At 37.1% G+C, this 19,213-nt stretch overlaps 2 protein-coding genes and 1 long non-coding RNA gene across 12 annotated transcripts; 1 reads left to right on the top strand and 2 right to left on the bottom strand.

The window, feature by feature from the left end:
* Positions 1 to 306: 306 nt before the first annotated feature.
* Positions 307 to 3,490, bottom strand: LOC136273182 (uncharacterized). The gene is made up of 3 exons (XR_010711397.1): positions 3,355 to 3,490; positions 2,861 to 2,974; positions 307 to 572 (listed from the first exon to the last, which is right to left on the bottom strand). It is a non-coding gene; the product is annotated as an uncharacterized lncRNA (long non-coding RNA).
* Positions 1,244 to 13,796, top strand: LOC136273179 (uncharacterized). 8 transcript variants are annotated; one of them, XM_066077416.1, is made up of 16 exons: positions 1,316 to 1,379; positions 6,937 to 6,992; positions 7,375 to 7,590; positions 7,675 to 7,772; positions 7,869 to 8,012; positions 8,112 to 9,888; positions 10,000 to 10,093; positions 10,185 to 10,346; positions 10,634 to 10,786; positions 11,060 to 11,200; positions 11,301 to 11,414; positions 11,526 to 11,699; positions 11,792 to 12,142; positions 12,228 to 12,321; positions 12,413 to 12,584; positions 12,795 to 13,796. In XM_066077416.1, exons 1-16 carry the CDS (start codon positions 1,331 to 1,333, stop codon positions 12,927 to 12,929), a joined length of 3,930 nt encoding a protein of 1,309 aa, XP_065933488.1. In that variant the 5' UTR covers positions 1,316 to 1,330; the 3' UTR covers positions 12,930 to 13,796. The 8 variants fall into 8 exon arrangements, with proteins under 8 accessions (XP_065933492.1, XP_065933488.1, XP_065933494.1 ...); XM_066077419.1 differs by lacking the exon at positions 1,316 to 1,379 and adding an exon at positions 3,509 to 4,069 and having other exon boundaries at positions 6,940 to 6,992; XM_066077418.1 differs by lacking the exon at positions 1,316 to 1,379 and adding an exon at positions 3,509 to 4,069.
* Positions 13,778 to 16,348, bottom strand: LOC105337572 (RNA-binding protein 41). Of its 3 annotated transcripts, none has more exons than XM_066077430.1 (6): positions 16,166 to 16,348; positions 15,897 to 16,041; positions 15,381 to 15,573; positions 14,564 to 15,175; positions 14,203 to 14,431; positions 13,778 to 14,053 (listed from the first exon to the last, which is right to left on the bottom strand). In XM_066077430.1, the coding sequence occupies exons 2-6, from the start codon at positions 16,028 to 16,030 to the stop codon at positions 13,941 to 13,943; spliced, it is 1,281 nt and encodes a 426-aa protein (XP_065933502.1). In that variant the 5' UTR covers positions 16,031 to 16,041; positions 16,166 to 16,348; the 3' UTR covers positions 13,778 to 13,940. The 3 variants fall into 3 exon arrangements, with proteins under 3 accessions (XP_065933502.1, XP_065933504.1, XP_065933503.1); XM_066077432.1 differs by having other exon boundaries at positions 14,203 to 14,350; XM_066077431.1 differs by lacking the exon at positions 16,166 to 16,348 and having other exon boundaries at positions 15,897 to 16,157.
* Between the last annotated feature and the right edge of the window lie 2,865 nt (positions 16,349 to 19,213).

Raw genomic sequence — 19,213 nt, 5'->3', positions numbered from 1 at the left:
TTCTTCTTTTTTTATGCCATCAGAAACTTTTAAAATAATAGAAAATCTATATATCAACTGCTCAAACATTATGTACCCGATTTGTGATCAAGAAGTTGAATCTGACAATTTGTGTGGATTTTCAGCACATTTCTTCCTTGAAGGTGGTACGAGACACCTGTTGATATTAATGTGGATAAAAGTTTATTATAATCAAATACTTTCACCGTTTTCAAATTTTACAATATTTGACCAAAAGCCCCAGCGGGATTCGACCTCTATTTCAAAGAAAAGAAAGAAAGAAAAAGTTTATAAAATAATGCTTGATTTTATTGTTAATTTCGATCGGAAGTACGTCACAATATGGGGGGGGGGGTCCCTTATCAGATAGACATTGCTGGCTATGACCATGGACTGATTCAAGTGTAATAGAAACACTTCATTACACCAGATTAGTTTCCACCGGAAGTTATTTTTGCCCATACCCAGAACCAGGTCCACAGTGCCGGTGGTTGCCTGGATCTTTACTGCGCCAGCACACACCATGGTACCTTCTTAATGGTCCAAACTCTCCAGTTCTTTCCAGGAAATCGCTTTGAATTAAAAGAAAATTGCAATCTACCTGGCAGAAGATGGAATATAAGCCTCTGTATTCGTGGCACTACTACACATGAATACAGAGGCTTCCACAGACAGACTATTACATTAGATGCAAACCTATCTCTAAAACTTGTATTTTTTGAATAGATGATTTATGAAAAAATAGTAAATAGATGATTTATGAAAAATAGTAAATAAGATTAACAGCGTAGGAATATCGCTTAAATATCTAATAAACGTTGATGTCTTTTTTATAGAAAGGTTCTCACTGTGACGCTAAACGAGTCTTCAACTTCTTGGTAACAGATCGATGACATTCAAAGATTTAAGCTACTTTATGTGGCAGCCCTGATTCCTTTACGCGTTTTCCCTATAAACCATTGTTGATACCAAACCCAGTTATATGTGATATGTCTTATTACAAGCCGTTTTTCCTGCACTGTTGATTTTCCATGACCCTGTTTATGTGGTATCGTTACATGTAAACCTCTTTGCGTTGTCTCTGTACCATTTTCAAACACTTGTTATTTTACGTGGCATCGTTTACCCCTTTATAAGTTCTTTTAAATAGTGTATCTATACCATTGTTGACACTGCAAGCCCTATCTCAGTTCTAATCACTAGTCTACTTAAGTACATATTAACTGTGCATGCATTATTAAGTTACAGTATTGACATACTGATCAGGATTTACTGTCATTACCTAGTTCTATGAATTTGGAATGAACCGTTCGGATTTAACAGGGTCCGGATGTCTTTGGTAGTACAGAGCCGAGGGAGTACAGATGGAGAATCCAAAGGTAGGTAGCAATGGGATTTTCCAGAAACTATTTGAATTTCCTAATATTGTCATTTTTATATTAAACAATTACCATAGTAATATAAATGTAGCGTAAAAAGACTTGTTTAGTTTTTAGGCCCTCGATTTCGAAGAATTTAGATTTTTTTTATAAGTCGATATTTTTTCTGAAAATTAATTATGTATGATGTACGTGGGACCAACGGTGTCCTCTTACACTTAGTGAGAAAATGGTTTTTGAAAATTGAATATATCTATAAATTGTGATGATAACATGATGCAGGCGATTTGTTCACGCATCGCTGACTTTGCTTACTTTACATCATATTAGTAGTTTCTGTCTATCTAGATTCGACTTGCAAAAAAAACCCTATTTGTTTTTCCACAAGCATTAGCTTGGAATGAAACTGAAGGGTAGTATAGCTGATAACGAATTAGTTCTCTGGGTCTCAGACTTTAAAATGACAATTACAGGTAGACATAAGATCCAGGTAATTGTAGTTTTTATCTATTGTCGTAATTCTGAAGGTTTGTTGTTAACAAATACAACCTATAAATTCCATTGTGAAAAAAATAACTCCAACACTCGCCGAGAACGAAACGGCTACTTGTAATCATTGACAGGCTCGTGGTAATTACAACCTGACAATTTCATTATTATTAAACCTCCCTCATTCGATAAGTTCAGGATAAACAAATAGGCCTGGCGATTTGAAATTGTATCAACAGCAATGCGTTTGTGAGTGTTTTCTCTCAGGAGGTGAGAATTGATCAAACATCGACTACTGAAAGCCACCCCTAAACTTGTTTGCTTTTTACTTTAGATATCATGTTTTACACAAAATGTGCAATCGGAAAAACCAATGCAACAATAATTTATGAAGAGACCCTTGAGAGAAAACTTTTCCTTGTAATGTTTGTAGTGTGTGTCCGAGTGGACACATTTTTTATTAGCCGGATTCTGTCAGGTTGTAGAGAAATCACTTACTTAAAGCCTATCACTTCACAAAGTTTTACATATTTAATAAGTATCCTTAGTGGCACTGTGCACACCACTTATGTAGTAACTAAACTACTTGAAATGAATGCCCGGTCATAAATAAGTGATTGAAACATCACACGTGTATTTATCTCTGCCATGCTGTTTTTTTTTAATTCATTTAGGCGATCGAATTCGGTCACTCTTCCGCAACCAAATCGAACGCTCCTTTGTTAAAATATTAAAGACCGTTTACGAATTCCAAAACTTGCGGAAACGTTTAAAATGCTCGAATACAAGGAAAGAAGAATAAAACACCTATAAAATGGATTTTACGCAAATACGACAATAAAAGTCGGTAAATGTCTTTGAAGTTTAAGACCTGGCCATACACATGTTCTCACAAAACGGTACATGAGTCGGGGTACGCCTGAGCGCCGTTAAACACAGGGGCCGGGTTATGTGCTGACACTGTAATAATGTGGTAGGTAAACCGAGCCTACCTGCAGATCGATAGCGGTTTGGAATCTGTCCAATCAGTGCCCGGATCTTGATGTATCAGTCCTGGAATGCCGATTCATTCGATTCCCGGGAACGGAAGCAAGGAACCGCGGAGACTTCAATAGAGCAATCAGGCATTGACACATCAGATCTCAAAGATTGGAATACATCGGATCTAATTGATTAGAAGTCTATGAAGAATGTTTTTGGAATCTTCACAATTGTCTTTGAAGTGATACAAACATAATATTTAGTAAAAATCAGGCAAATATCTTACTTAGGAATAATAGGTTACACTCGCTCTTACATGAATTGCAATTAGGACTACTTTGGCCAATTGCGTTTTGACACTTTCAAATATGAAAAGTTTAATGATTTCTACTCAAACAAGTAGAGAATTTAGCTTCCATGGGTCTGTTTTGGGACAACAATCAATGTTTTCTTAACTTAAAAAGGCTAACAAGTGAAACACTTAATTTAAGCTCTTGAAATGTACCCGGTATTAGAGGCGATTCCAATCGGTCCCCTCAAAATCAATCACCAATATTGATCGTCTGAAAGGCAAAAACTCTGACCTCAAGTGGCATGCAATAAATAGTTTACTGTTGAAATATATCAAAAGGATTGCTTAACATTACATACAAGATTATGCCAAGTACAGTGCCAGATAAATAAACGCAAAGGCAAATGTGTATTGCAATTCATCGAAAAAGGGATGGGTTATTAACTCATATAGCATGAAACTAGAGCAAGAAACAATCGAAACCTTTGAATATTGATTTTAAACCGAACCATAGTATTCTGAGAAGAATTCCTTTGAGTTCTTTGAAAGTAAACAGATTTCTATGTCATTTACTATCGCGAATTGGCGTACCGTGGCTCTTCCAGTTAGTACAGGTACCCTTCCGAGAGCCTCCCTCGGGACACCGCGACGAAACGGAACGACTCAAGTGTAGAAAATACAATTATCCCAGACAAGTTCCCGGGATTGACCCAACTTAAAACAATCAGGAGGATTAATTTACCAACGTGCATATGCACACCTCAAGATTAAACTAGGATTGCATAAAATTTTGTTCTGCGCTCATTGGTGACAGAGTAGACTTTCCAGTGATGGTGTAGGGTCAGGACTCGAGAGAAAAATGAGTTACAGGAAAGAGGAATCTTTGATTCTGGAAAATTTCTCGGAGAAACACAAACAAGGTGACATTGTAAGTAACAAAATAGTTCAAACCGCCAGGACATCGAGCCCACTGATCATTTTACAGAGCTCAGATTAATTGTATGTCTTGTTTTACTACGCACTAACGGAAAGTATCATGCTAAAAAAAATTATTTTGGAAGCAGGTGCACGCATTGAAAAGGGTCGTTTCTTCGGTATATTAAAATTTTAAATGCCGTTTAATGCTATAAACTGTCCAGAACTTCTGTACTGAGCTTAAAAATCACTAATATTCCCCCAAGGCTTTTTTTCACAATGCGTTTTAATAACATGTACATCTATAACGATTTAATTGCTTTTAACAGTTTCATTCCAGATTACCGCTTTTTCATCTGTCTGTTGAACATTTGTACGCCAATTAATTGAAAATTTGTATTTAAATTGTTTCATGCATAATCAGATAAAATTTTCAAAAGTGTTAGTTTTATCTTTATTCACCTATTTACCATTTAAATATTTATATTGTACAAGAAGTTAAAAGGCCCCCTTTATTCTGTATTGGCATATCTACATTACAAACATTTATTTTCATCCGAGCGATGTTCTATATTCCGGTTCAAACTAACCACTGCAAACGTAGTATTTCGTCCGATCCATACTTCAAAGCACAAAACCCCTCATTGCTCTAATTAAATCAGATAGGTCTTTGTGTAATACTTCTTTGGCCGTTCTTTGTTGTCGCGGCTTAGTGTATTGGGTCGGGTATTCAAACCTATTCTTGCATTTACTCCATAGAAGGAACGCGAAATTACTATGTGTCGGCCACTATCAATATCCTCAATACACGACCATTCTTGAGCAATATAAAGTTTTGGAATAATGAATGACAATATATGAATAAGCTTTCTGAAGTCTCTTTCTAATTACCGGCGTGCTTTTTGAATGGCATTATGGGTGAAAGTCTATTGCAGATTAATGGTCCCCGAAAACATTCTACCAAGCTGTACAATTCTTTATTTGGCACTATTGTCTAGAATTTAGTTAATCAAACCCGTCATCACAGCGATCAATTTAATATTGTTGATCAAAATAAAAACGCTTTCGATGGAATAATGCAAGTGGTAGAAGATCACATTACAATCTTCGAGTGGGTAAAATCCTAGTTTCTGTCCTTTAATTCCACCACTCTTTTACCGAGCCCAATTAATCAGAAAGTGTATTCAAATTCTAGTCAGGTAAATAATCAAAAAAGAAATATCTACAGAAACTTCGTACAGGAGCTTAGGAACAATTCAGTAGCACTCTCGGCAGACGACAAGACATGGAAATTGATAAGAGGACACAGACACCCGCTATTATTTTAGAGGAAGACCCGGTATTTTATTTACCGACAGCTTGGATCTGGTCAAAGGTTCCAATCTGTTACAAATTTCCAAATCCGTTTTTGAAAAATCAATGGCTTTATCAGGAATTACCAATGATTAGATTCTCAGTGCTTTTACTCAAAACAGGAACGCTTCCTGCAGTTTTTGATAATATTGCTAATATTCCAAAGTCAAAATGAAATGAAGGAAGGTTAAATGTAATATCACTTGTTATTGTATACTACGGACATAGAACCTAATTTCAGGTCATTTTTTCGGGGTTGGGGGAGGGGAGTGGTCAAAGCTTTAAATTAAAATGTTTTGTCGTAAGTTGCAAATTCGGAAAGCTTACTACGTAGGGAAAATTCCAGGCAATGGTCTTAATTAAGACCTTTCCTTGGCTATGGACCCGGTCATATTGTTTCACCGAGTGCATATCGTTGAAGTTTACGAGTTCAGTATCTGTTGTATAACTACCAGTGTGTTCAATATCTAGTTCTTTAATGTACCTCTGTACCATTTACCTGTACGATTGCTCAGGTGCAAATGCAAACAACATAAATAAAGCAAATACAAGGAACACAGGATCGATAGGGTTCGTGTTTGTCAAGAATTCAAAACATGTTCAGCAAAAACTATTTGCAAAGAACAAAATATCCGTGATAGAAAGGTGTAAATCTGGCAAACTATTCAACACTTCTAACAAAAGAGAATAACATTTTTTTTCTTCAAACAATTAGTACTTGTATGAGTAAGTGTTGTGTTTCTTTTTGCAAAAATCCAATGAAAGTTAATTGTAAAGTTAGCTGAGAGAAAAAAACTCCACTGAATTCACTTGTTCCGAAACCACAGAACTGACCAGTTGGTTAACGACCTAAGAGAATCGATCAGAGAGTAGCCGCACTTAAAAAAAAATTATTTATTAAAACAAGTAGGCGCCTGCTATTCCCGCCAACTCAGCAACCCCAAGGAATGTTGGAGTACGGAGGGATTAAAATGGAAATCCCCGCAAAAATGCAACCGGCCCAAGATCATAGAATTTTAATTCAACTTCTTGCAGGTGACAGAACGAAAACCAATAACGTATTAAAGATTAACGGTCAAAACACGCTCTAGTTACAAACGAAATCGATTGACTTCATTAACCCTTTCCTTTAAATTTCTTTTCAGGTCGCCGATTTATTCTAATTAATTCCCCGATGTACATCCATACAACTCTTTGTATATACGATGATTGAGGAAGATTTATTAGACCAATATCTGTATGTTATTGAGATCTCTAAGCACATTTAGGCCTCTTATGTTATTTTTTACCATGAGGGGACCTAAGCCATACAGAGAGTTACAAAAGAACTATCAGCGACCGTCATGCGCTTAACACAACTTTGCTATTTGCAGAAGGTGAAACTGCTCAAAAGGCGTAGACCTTTCTGTTATAAACTTTGAATGGTCGCTGGTCTATCATTCGCTGACATCGATAATCCTCTAAATCCGGTTGGTCTCGAACCAAAATTAATCCGAAACAAAATAAATTAGTTGATCATTTATTTAGCAGGTTGTGTTTTGGGAATAGCCATGGATGATGTTGCTGCGCAAATATTTCTGCTGGTAAACAATGCACGGTTGTCGTTGTGCTTCATATTCTAACGTCTTCTCATTTAAATGTAGAAACTGCTGTTTGTTAGTTTTTATGTCTATTTCTTATGCAATGGAATAACAAAGGCTTACTCTGAAGGTAAACCGCTTTTGGGGTTTGGTTATGCAAAGATTTGTGCATACGTAACCTAGCTGTACTTTGCATACCTGTTGGTAGAATTATTCGGCCAACATTTATTGCTTATACTTCATTTTTTTGTTGCATCATTCTAATCCGTGTGTTATATGTTTGTGTTCTTACTCTAGCCTTGCTCACTCAATCAGTCCATTTCAGTGTACACGAGAGGTCAATATTGACCAATATTAAGATATGCTCAACATTATATTGTTTCAGGAAAGGGAATTGCGCGAGCACTTCCGGAAGCTTGGGTTTTACCGAGAGGTCCCCACCCCCGAGCTGCTGAGGGAGGCCCAGCAGGTGTACCACACACTCGACTGGCCCCACCAGTATGACGATGACGGGGACCCCCTCCCCAGTCCACCATCCTCCTCCAGGGACGAGATCCTGAATCCCTCCGAGGCCCAAGAACTAGACGAACATGCATTACAGGTAATATTTCTTACTTTACAGATATTTTTTCCTTAGCAAAGAATCTTAGGGTATCTATAATTTCCTTGTAAATTTGTTTTCTAGGCTCCGACTACTTACCTGGGTCAACATATCAGATACCTTGTGGAATATCTCATTCGACCAGCTATTAGTGATGTCCATAAAGCACGGGTCCTCACAAGGTAAGGACGATGTTGTGTTCACCGTTCAGTAAATCGAAGCAGGTTTCGACTGATCGCAGATTTTTTTTTTTACCAGTTCACAAATGTCTTTGTTAGGTGGTTGGGACGATGCATGAATGATGATTACCTTAAGTATCTTCCGAGAACAGAATGGAGTCATCCAGAGTCCGTTGCAGGATATATTTGGAAACTAAGGAAACGACACATGGACTATGACGAGTTCTTCCAAATCATCTGCAAGTATGTTGCAAAAATGTTTCGATATATAGTGCTTTTGGATTAACTTTATTTCGCGAGCAACGAAGAGATACCCTTTGTAATGTTATTTCTCTCTTGTAGATATGCTGGTCTTAAGGCTCACAACATTGACGGGTGCGTAAGAAACACGATCAAATACGAAATAGGCAGTGACTTTATGGAGCAGAAAAAGAGCTGGACAGCAGTTTTACTGGACGGAAACTGGCGACTGTTGGACGTACGCTGGATTTGCGAGGCCGCTTATGGAGTCGCCAAAACCAACTGGAGACTCATTGAAGACGAAAAAGGGAAAGTGGATACCACAAAGGCCATTAAAGAAAACCGGAATACAATCAAGACGCAGTGTCGGTTCAGAGAGTTCTACTTTCTGACGGATCCAGAAATCTTTATTTATGATCATTTCCCTGATGACGACAAGTGGCAGTTGTTGGCGCGTAAGGTTTCCTACAAGGAAGCAAAGGAAATGGCAGCTTTAAGGGCAGACTTTTTCAGGAACAAAATGGTTCTTCGAACGCACCCCAAGAGTGTTATTGAAAGTGACGACGGGATTGTGAAGTTTGTTATCGGACTGCAAGAGGATTCACGAATGTCATTTGTTTACAAACTGTATAGGTCTAAGAGTAGCAAGGACCCGATTGATCCGTCCAGAAAAGAACTCGATAGGTACGTCTTCATGGAGAGAGACAGCGACGAGAGTGTGATCCGTGTGGAAATCCGATGCCCGGCAGAAGGAGAGTACCTTTTCGAGTTACACGGGAGTCAGAATGCCGAATCTTACCATGCTTTGCTTCTAACGTACTTTATCAGATGTACTGGGATAAAAGGAGTCATAACCCCACTTCCTCCAAACATCAGACAGGAATGGGGGCCGGGAGAAGACACGAGGGACATGGGCATGGTTCCCGTTACTCATAAAAAGGGACAAGTGGAAGCAGACGACGGAGATGCGGAGATTACCTTTACACTAGAGAAGGACCTTGAGTTCAAACACGACCTTGTCAAGGGTGTCGAGGATGAGTCCGTCACGGATGGTCACGTGGTACACACCATAGAAAACGGAAAGATGAACATCAGCCTGAGACTTCCATCACCTGGAGAGTATGCCCTGAACGTGATGGCGAAAGAAAAGTTTAAGAAGACGAGGTTCGCCCCGGCATGTAGCTATCTGATAAGTTGCGACGACGAGCCGCTACAGACTAAGCCATTGCCAAACATTGGCGGGGGCCATATTGGATCTAACGAAAAATTCCATGAACTGGGATTCAAAGAAGACAACGCCTGGACCTCTTATATAAATAATCTCGTCACGGGAGAATTCGCTATGCAGATTCATAAGCCCCACGATATCTTTGTTGCAGCAACATTGGAGCTTGAAGAAGGGAATAAATCCGAAACCTTTGACAATTATGTAATCTGTGATACCCAAGACAGCAAAGTCAAAGTTACAGCTCTATTCCCCAAAAGTGGCACTTACAAGCTAACGCTGTTTGCAAGGGTTGATACTGTACAAGACGAAAACAAGCACATTCCTATTTACACTAAAATAATCGAAGTCGTTTTGCCTACTTTGGCGGGAATGCCCTCTCCGATTCAATCCAGCATCCCAGACTGGTGTCATGGCTACCATCTCAAGGAACCAAGAAGCCTGTACTTAGCATCTGGAGAGATGACAAAGCTTTCTATATCTGTTCCGGAAGCTAACACTATAAAGGTTAAAGGTCACCCAGAATGTCATCTGAAACCTAACGACGAAGGTTATTGGGAAGGTTATCTCAAGACCGGACCACCAAGAAGCACCGTAGATCTCATGGCCAGCGAGTCCCCGCACGGCCAGCCATTTAAACTACTGTCATACCAGGTGATGAACTTTTAATGCTACGTCAGAACAAAAGAAATATCAAAATCATCCGATGACCATCGAATAACACTCAAACATCCTAAGTAATCCTTTTCAATTTCCTAATTATAGGTTGTTTCAAAAGAAGAACTTCTGCAAATCGAAGTTGAACAAGAGCAACTATTTCAGAGGGCATTAGACGAGCTTCAGACTCTTGAGGAAGAAAGTATGTATTAATACACACGACATATAAATTAGGACACACACATAACATTTAGGGGGATTATTTACTGATTTTATTGGTCTGATTTTTTAAGAGTATGCCCGGCTGCTCGTCAGATTGAAACAGGCAGCTAATGACAGGAACCGTCAGAAGATACAGAAGCTGTTGTACCGCGTCAAAGAGATAAAACCAGACAAAGTGGACGTGGAGATTGTCAGAGCGGAACGGGTGTTGCGGGAACTGGTCGAACAAGAAGGTAAGTCTAACAATCGCACCAGCTGTATACTGACGGCGTTAAAGGTTCCCAGTCTGTTCCATGTCCTTCAAAGGTTTGTCTCCTGACTTTAACCTCTGAACTATTGCATGACGTATCGTGTCCCTATTTTGGCCCCAGAACTATTGCATGACGTATTGACAAACTTAATGATGCAGTTTCGGCAACCGTTCCCTATCGTTTTCAGTACATACCTTTCATAAAAATTCCAAAATCATTGATTACCTTAACCATATGTCCTTCCTTCTTTTTACCTCCCATTTAATCAGAAAAAGACATTGCCAGGAAGGAGCTCAGAAAAGCGACGAGGATGTCCGATATACCCAGCCTGGAGGGAGCTCTCCTTAAGGTAAAGCGATTGAAACTTCCGGAGGAGGATGGGGACATCTCTGCAGCAGAGGAAGTACTGCAAACTCTCAGAGGTATACGGAAACTAACAAACAATCCAAAATCTTTGGTTCTCCACCGTGTGTTATCACCTGTTGCTAATACTCTTTTCTCGATCTTGTTAATCGAAATTCTATAAAAAGAACTGATGTATCTTCTTGGTCTTCATCTCAAATCACGTTTTTATGCATCTTGCAATACTGCAACAGAATTTGCGTAGTCTTGGTTAGGGCTGTAGGTTTTCTCACTATTCAGTAACGTTTCTGACGTGTAGCATTCACTAACACTTGTGTGTTTCATTCACTAAGACAAACGAGATGCCGCGCTAGGGAAGACGCGTGACAAGTCACAACAAACAACTGATTCACCTGCTCCATATTTCTATGGCAATCACAGTGGTGTGCACATTTATGTCATGCCCGATGGTCGCGTTCAGCACTCAGAGATGGGTAAGGCCGCGAAGAAATCTAGCAACAACTGTATCATATCTATACCACTTTCTTCAATTCAATGCCAGGGATTTAAACGGCAATATTTGTCTACTTTCAGCCCCAGATGTCAGCAGTCTGCATTCCAGTCGCTTGACGAGAGATGCTGATGTGCAAACTTTGGACAATTCTGCCGATGAAGAGATCAAGGAGGACTTCACGTACTTAGCTATGGGTACGTCTGAACGAAATTAAATCGTCCTCCCGAAAACAAGAGAAGTAAAACATTTCTGTTCTTTTTATAACTTGATACGATCAAGGTTTATTTTGACATTGTTTAATGTAGATTCCTCAACACCACGAAAAACGGGTAAAACGGACACATCAAAAGTACCAGAACTGTTACGCCAACATCTAAAGAAACGTCACTTAATGGAGGACGAAATCGACGCAGAGGAGATCGAGCCGTCTGCTCTAGGAGCTTTGTCTATGATTGACCAAGAAGAAAATGGAGACCGATGTAAGACTAGTAGAACTTTTTTGGTTGTTGTACAGTTTTGGCATTACATGTTGATTTAATACAGAACAATCATTTTTCTTTCTTTAATCAAGCGTACACAAGTCGTGGTACTGGGGGGTCTCGAACATGGAAATCTCGAGCAATGGACGTTTTCAAGAAATACTGGCATGTAATGAAGGAAAAATCCGAACTCACTCGTCAAACTCTCAACGACGACATTGAAAACGAGGTTCAAAGACTGAAGCACATTAACCAGATGTGTAGGAAGATGTCACGAGCTGCCCGGCGGATTGGACTGAGCTACAACAGTCTGATAGACAGCGAGCAGATGTTCCACGACATTCTGAACGAACCAAACGACCAGAATGACAGTCTGACGGAGGACTTCTGTAACACGTCTGCTCTACAGCAGGACGTCATAACAGTCGAAGAAGGACTCAAATGTATGTATTTCTAAAGAATTGCAAAAAATGTTGAATAAAACTCGGAACAAATATGAAATGATATGTCTATTCGTACCCTTTCTAGCTGCATTTGATGAGTTCGCCAAGAGCATGGACAATCTCTGCGCAGAACTTGTCACCAAGGCAGAACACACGGCCAGGGAACTTGAAAAAACAAGGTAGAGGATAAGAAAAAAGATTCTATCGTCCTTATGTGGTTGTAGTTTTCATTAATCAGACAAGATGTGTAATTTGATTGGTTGGTTCTAGGTTGGAGATGGCGACAGAGGACTTGGTGGGCTACAGCTCCAAGAGTTCCTTGAGAAGCGACTCCGGCGTGGGTGGGTCTAGCTACAGAGACCATCCCGACTTCGTCAAGACGTCGTTCTACGCCGCTAAAAACACCATCCTGGAGGAGCTGCGGTCAACAAATGCGACGACGGTAAAACGATATATTCCAAAATACTGTACTGCCGTATCATATTTTGATATGCAACTTATTATATGAATTCAATGAGCAACAGTGAATTATAATGAGAAATAAGTCATTTTAGTGAAAGGTTATTGGTATTAAAACGAGTAAAATGTTATTTACGAAGTGCATACAGTTATATTTCTATGCAAATTTCAATTTTTGAATTCTTTTAATCAGGAAGAGGATATCAGACGACAACTTTCCGCCCTGCAGAAGCAAATGGCCGACTATCACCATGGAAACACGTCATCCCATGGCGGGAATATCTCCGGAAATCATTCTGGATTGTTCTCCAATTCATGGAAATATTAAATCAACAAAATTAAATTCCACCCATCAATAGGTTTTACTGAGGAACTTTCGATCAATCTCAACTATAATTCACCAAAAATAAATTCTTATTCTCAATAAGACGTTTTTGCTGATGAAACATTCGATCAGTTTGTAATTCTGAATTTTATACAATTTTTCACAAGCCGTCCCAATATTTATCTCTATTTTTGTTGATGTTTTCGTTTCTTTACAACCCTGTGATATTATACAATCTGTGATCTATTTACTGTGATGCTTTAGCTTTTATTTTGATAAGTTTGTTGTAGATACGTAGAAAAGTGTGGCTTGGAAAACTGCCGTGTGATCATAGATGTGTTGTTATATTCTGTAGAGCTTAGTGCACTTCGTTGAAAGCGGGGGTATATATATACTATAACTTCTTTTACATCACTTGGTTTAGTTCTTTATACCCCTGATTATCTGCAGCTGGTCAAATATTTATAGATTTGATATGTTATCATCCACTTTAATTATTTTTGATGGTACTTTTGTGCTAGAATTATTTTTATATTTAATTTTCATTTTGTCACATTGTACGTTTGTTAGAATCACAACAGTTTTTAGCGAAAGGATTTCATGGAGGATATACAGTATTTCTGATTTTATACGGATTTAAATTTGTTGTAACAGTAGTTTAGAATTGTTTGTAGAGAAATTCAGACGGGAGTGTCAGTGTAAGCAATGTCATGGCTGTCCTTGTTATGATTTTATTGTCACCTCATTTATGTTGATTTTTAAAAAACTGTTTTGTTATTGGAGATTTATCATTGTTAATTGTTGTTTACTTTCATGATAGATTTTTACAGATTCAAATAAAAAAAAGGATATACTGCTTTATGCACACAAGTAATTAGTTTTTTATTTGAGATCCCCATCTGTGTCATTTATGAATTCCAATAAGGATATGATAAATAAATAATAATACAGTGTACACAGAATTAAGTATGAATAATTTATGAGAATATTTACGCAAAAGAAAACAAAAAACGTTTATGTTGGAGAATTGCTACTGGAGTTCTTTCTACCATACTGGATGATGATAGGTCTGTCTTTCAGTAAATAACCGTTCACATGCTCCAAAGCACGGGATGCTGAATTAGTATCTACAAAATATATTATAAATATTTAATCACAAGTGAAATGACCAGGAAACATTTACAACTGCTAATGAACCCAAACTTTGTGAGGATAGATTGAACTGATGCAGCAAATGCAAATGTGTAATACGAGGTAATGTAATAAAGCCTAATACCAGGAAATGTAATAAAAGCTTGTCCCCTCATTCTGCCTGTCAGCACTCGATACTCTAAACCACCAACACCCTCTGGTAAAAATTTGTTGAATATGGACTCAAGATCTTGCTGATGAACTTTATTTGATAGGTTCTTCAAGTAGAGAATCTGTTGAGATGGAACAAAAGTTATCGTGTAAGATGTTTGCACTTGTTTCACCATGAATCTCCACCAACCTTCTACCAATGTCTACACCCCACCCAAAAAGAAAAATTAAAACGGTTCATCAAATTTAATATTTCAACCCATGCCAAACACAGAAATATTTATATTTTTTTTAGAGCATAAACATATATCAAAGAACTAAAAACACAAACATACTTTGCTGAGTTCACCTGGTGCATAGTTCTCAAATCGAGGTAAGTTTTTGATTTCCTCAATTGCTAGTCTGTTGTTCTGAATATCCTCTAAAGAAACCTCTGGTACCGGATTTCTGGGCCTTGGTTCACACGTCGCAACATCACCAATTTCTCTTTCCTCCTGTACCCTATTTGTACTTGAATCAAAAGTATAACTTTCTGTAGTAACCACTCTACTCCCATCACTTAGTAAGCCTTTCATATCAATCTCATCAGATGTAGGTTCCTTGTTTTTCTGTTTCCGTTTACGCCTTTTTGACTTTCCTTGGCTGGATCCTTTTGTGATATTCTCCAGTATTTCTGGGAGCTGGCTCATTGGATCATTAGGCAGAGTTCTTTCCCTTGGATCAAGAACCGTTGTCAATGCATTCATTACCTTTTTCTTGTCATCAGAGTTACAGTCCCGTAGAAGTGACCTTTCCAATTCCATTTCATGCCTTGTCAAAGCTTTTTGGCCATGAAATTTATCCTTTTGATCTAAATCTACGTTTTTCTTTTCAATTTTTTCCTGAATTTTCTGTAGCCTTTCCTTCATGATTGATGGGTCTATTCCAAAGTTTCTTTTTTTCTGAGGCTACTCAATATATAAATATATAATCATGAATACAAGTATGTATGACATGAATTTACATTTAATATTATTTGAAACCATATCATTATTTATTGGTAGAAAAATATATGCTTTATATATAATATGTTTCTTTTCTATTCTTCTTTTTTTTTTTGATAAATCATAATATATTGAAACTTGTAGAATAGATCTCCTAGTGCCTTTATACCTTGTTTGAATCATCTGCCATCATTTTGAGCTGAATCTCCTCGTCTGTCAAACCACATTTCTTCAGTTCTTCTGTGTAAGCATCAAGCTTGTCAACTTCTTGAAACTGGTCCAGAGACGTCAGCCCTGAGAGGGAGTTGACAGCTGGACAGTGGGCAGATGCAGATGTGAAAGTCCGCTTCTGGGACAGTTGTCTTAAAAAATGAAGAACGTCTTTGTGAAACTTATAAGAAGTATTTGTTTGTTTGGAAATATTTCTGATATAAACAGTACTGTAATGTCAGTGTAAAATATTTTGTTGATTATCACATTGAGGTACAATTACATACAATATTAATGGACATTATCAATTCTTTTTCTATGGACATATGAGATCAATGATTGCCAGTATAATTGGCTTTATAAGTCCAAGTGTATAGCCTAATTAAGATACTTGATAGGCTATAGATATTCGGGCGGGAGTAGGGGTGTAAATTGTTCAATACACGTTTCTCTTTTCGATTCTCCATCTGCTTACTGCTGTATGGTGACATCCTTCTGTAGTTGTTTGTCCAGCAGATTCTTGAGTTGTTTCTGCCCCTCTGTGATAACCTCTTCATCTGGTGGGGCTATCTCTGGTCTCCATCTCTTCTTTTGTAGTGACAGGTCCATTCTTCATAAAACTAAAATCATTATTAATTATTTTTCAGAATTATGTCACAATCAAAGTGTACATCTGGACAAAGCAATCATAGCAATTTCAATAAATCGTAATCAAACACTAAAAATATTCAAAAGCATTACAACCTGCTCAGAGACAACTAAGTCTACTTTCACTTTGGTTTTAATTTTTACTTTGCATTGCGTACTTCCGTTTCCTTCAACCTTCCTTTGGCCGGAGAACGAGGTTGGAAACAATTGACCTTGCAGCATGTCGAGTTACGCATGGAGACAAGTAGGATTAACGTAAGAATATTCAACTTTTGTTTTACGATTCACATTTAAAGTTTTTTTTGTGCTATTTAAAAGTGTTTATTAAATTTTTCCGAATTTCCTCTGTCGATAACTAAGGTAGCAACACAAACCATGGTCTGATTACCGTCAGCTCTAGATACCATGAGCTAAATAGATTAGTCCGTTCTAGTAAATTTCAATCCAAAAGTTTGTATCATAAAAGAATTGATTTTAGTCCAAAAGAACAAAAAAATGTTAAATTATGATCAGGGACATATAGGCCTATGTGTTAAATAGTATATACATCCTTGATTATGATATACTTATCAAGCAGTAGAAAGTACTAGAAACAGTATAGTTAGTATATATGTCCCTGGTAGAAAGAACAAATATGCCTTATAAAGGAATCATTGGCATGTAATATCTTTGGTCAGTTCTGTTAATGTAATACGAAAGCATTACGCTACATGCAGTATCGTTTTGTTGGTTTCCGAAATAAGCTAGGCATGAATAAGCTTTACTCTTATTAGGCGGATTATACTTTCGTTAAATATTCTTATGCAAATGTAAAGAAAAACATGATTTGAATCATTGTGTGTGTAACTGTATAAATGTTTTGTGTTCAAAGCAAATGGATGGAGTAACGTTTTTAGTAATCTGTGTGTAATTAAAGATTCAGATGAGGTTGTTATTGCATAGTAAATAGAGTAGTGCAAGGCGCAATGCATGTGCAAATAGTAAAATTTGCCGGATTCCTCATATGGACATAACTGTGATAGGCCGAAGCCGGTCACAATTATCTCACCATGACCAGACCATGCTCAGGTCACAGTTAGAATTTGTCCCATACACAGTGTACTTGCAAAGTAGCAGCAGCAAAACGTATCACCTTCCCGTTGATTTTTAGTTTGTTAGAAATAATCTTCAGGTCTGTAGCTCCCAGTCTGAAAACAATTTGGATGGACAACCCGGGAGCTGCCCATTGAAAAAAATGTGTATTTATTTGCACAAAATTACTAAAATTTACTACTGATATCAACTCTTTACTTGCCTCAGACTTTCTCTAGAACATGCTATTAACTTCGGAAAATGAAGTATAGTTAAACTTTGATATCTCGAACACTGATATCTCAAATACAATGGATTGAGTGATTTGTAAGTCCCAACCACTTATTTTTTTAAGTATTTTACCTTTGATATCTCGAATACTCGGATATCTCAAAGTTTTTAAACTGTCCCATCTAGTTCGAGATAAGGAAGTTTGACTGTACGTTAAATTCACATTAAGATCGAAAGTCACCGTTTTACATATAAACAATTTGTACCACTTCACTTTGCGGGCTGGTGTTGGGTTTTACAGACTCAGAGGCAAGTAGAGAGATGACATCAGGAGTAAATTGCTTGAAGAATTTAAATTGCATAAAAATAAGGTTAATCAATCAGTCGAAAACTAGCACACGTTTTTGTGCGCAATAATTACACAATTTTTTCAATGGGTGGCACTGTAGCTCCCAGGTCGTCCATCTGAATTTTTTCAGACCTGCAACTTAAATATACATTGTGATGAACCAGTTTGATCTGATTACTTTATATGATTGGAAATAATTTTCTAGTTTTCGTGGAAATCTATTATAAGGTGGTATATGGGACACTTCCATGTTGTGACTTATTGTTTATCAAAATAGACAATAAATATATAAGTAGTTTCTTTCCCAATATTGTCACCTAACAGCGTAGTGCTGTAGGTTAGAGGGTTAACTATGAATCTGTAAGTTATGAATTCAAATCCCGCTGTGGGTTTTACAATTTTTACCTCTCCAAATATTTTTAAAGCTATTTTTTGGTTCAGTATCGTAAAATTTATAAATTCTAAACCAGTTAATATATTTCAGTTATAATGAACTTTAATCCACATTAATACCAACAGATGTCCCATCCCACCTTAAAATGCCTTAGATTTACTTCGTCATAAGTTTGTGAAAAAGCAGAATTTTTATTGTAATAATTTGAAATAAAAAGTGTGTGCTAAAATTTATTTTGCACTTGCATTTGGACTAAAATATGCATGTGCCAAATTTTCTCATTTTGCATTACTGTGTAGAATATCATTGTTGGCTTAGGTATGAAATCATATTTGAATTTTCCTCTGTATAAATTTTGTATTGAACATAAAGGAGACTACCCCATCACATACCATATCTCAGACAACTTTTCCCAGGTCACCTCAATTTTGGATTTTATATGCCCATCATTACTCCTTTATGTTTCAAACACTTTTTATACATTTTATTATAATTATGTTATTTTAGCTAATTATTTATATTTTGGAAATTCAGATATATACAGTATTCTAATGCTTGTGCAAGAGCAGTAAGAAACAGCCTTAAACCAGAACTGAAAGTAGATGCCATGAAGAGAGGTAATTCCATAATAAAGGCCACACGATGGGAAGAGGGAAAACCTGTTCAGGGTAAGTATAGTAGTGCCCAGTATATAGAGTACTGTAGATTCCATATTTTACGCGAGTACTTTATTCCACTTTCTCATCATTTGCATCAAAATGTGACAATATAAAATCACAAAAGCCAAATTTTTATTATTGTTTAATTTAGTTTGTATCTCCTCAAAAAAAAAAGCCAAGAAAGAGTTCTTGCAATTTTATTTGGATATAAATTCCTTAGGTTTCACTAGGAATCAACTGTAGTTATCAAATTCTACTGCAGAGGAAGAACATTTTTTTTGTTATACGATATTCACTTGTGATCATAAATTTGTTTTTTAAATGAAAGTTCATTTACCTACAATGTGATTATAATTCTGAGGCATGATTAATTTTGATATTAATAAGAGTCCATGTACCTATAATTTGATTTCTTTGACCAAACAATTGAATTTCTTTTT

Source organism: Magallana gigas, chromosome 2, assembly GCF_963853765.1.
Source record: "Magallana gigas chromosome 2, xbMagGiga1.1, whole genome shotgun sequence".
Classification (NCBI taxonomy): Eukaryota; Metazoa; Mollusca; class Bivalvia; order Ostreida; family Ostreidae; genus Magallana; species Magallana gigas.
This window is presented reverse-complemented; position numbering and strand designations above follow the sequence as displayed.

What these genes read in the sequence shown, in the direction of transcription:
- LOC136273179 (XM_066077416.1), top strand. Translation starts at nt 1,331, where the DNA reads ATGTCTTTGGTAGTACAGAGCCGAGGGAGTACAGATGGAGAATCCAAA. An exon ending in AAAGCACGGGTCCTCACAAG is followed by an intron (nt 7,773 to 7,868) that starts GTAAGGACGATG and finishes TGTCTTTGTTAG; the next exon opens with GTGGTTGGGACGATGCATGA. An exon ending in TTCTTCCAAATCATCTGCAA is followed by an intron (nt 8,013 to 8,111) that starts GTATGTTGCAAA and finishes TCTCTCTTGTAG; the next exon opens with ATATGCTGGTCTTAAGGCTC.
- LOC105337572 (XM_066077430.1), bottom strand. Translation starts at nt 16,030, where the DNA reads ATGGACCTGTCACTACAAAAGAAGAGATGGAGACCAGAGATAGCCCCA. An exon ending in AAGGATGTCACCATACAGCA is followed by an intron (nt 15,574 to 15,896) that starts GTAAGCAGATGG and finishes TCATTTTTTAAG; the next exon opens with ACAACTGTCCCAGAAGCGGA. An exon ending in CACCAGGTGAACTCAGCAAA is followed by an intron (nt 14,432 to 14,563) that starts GTATGTTTGTGT and finishes GGTGGGGTGTAG; the next exon opens with ACATTGGTAGAAGGTTGGTG.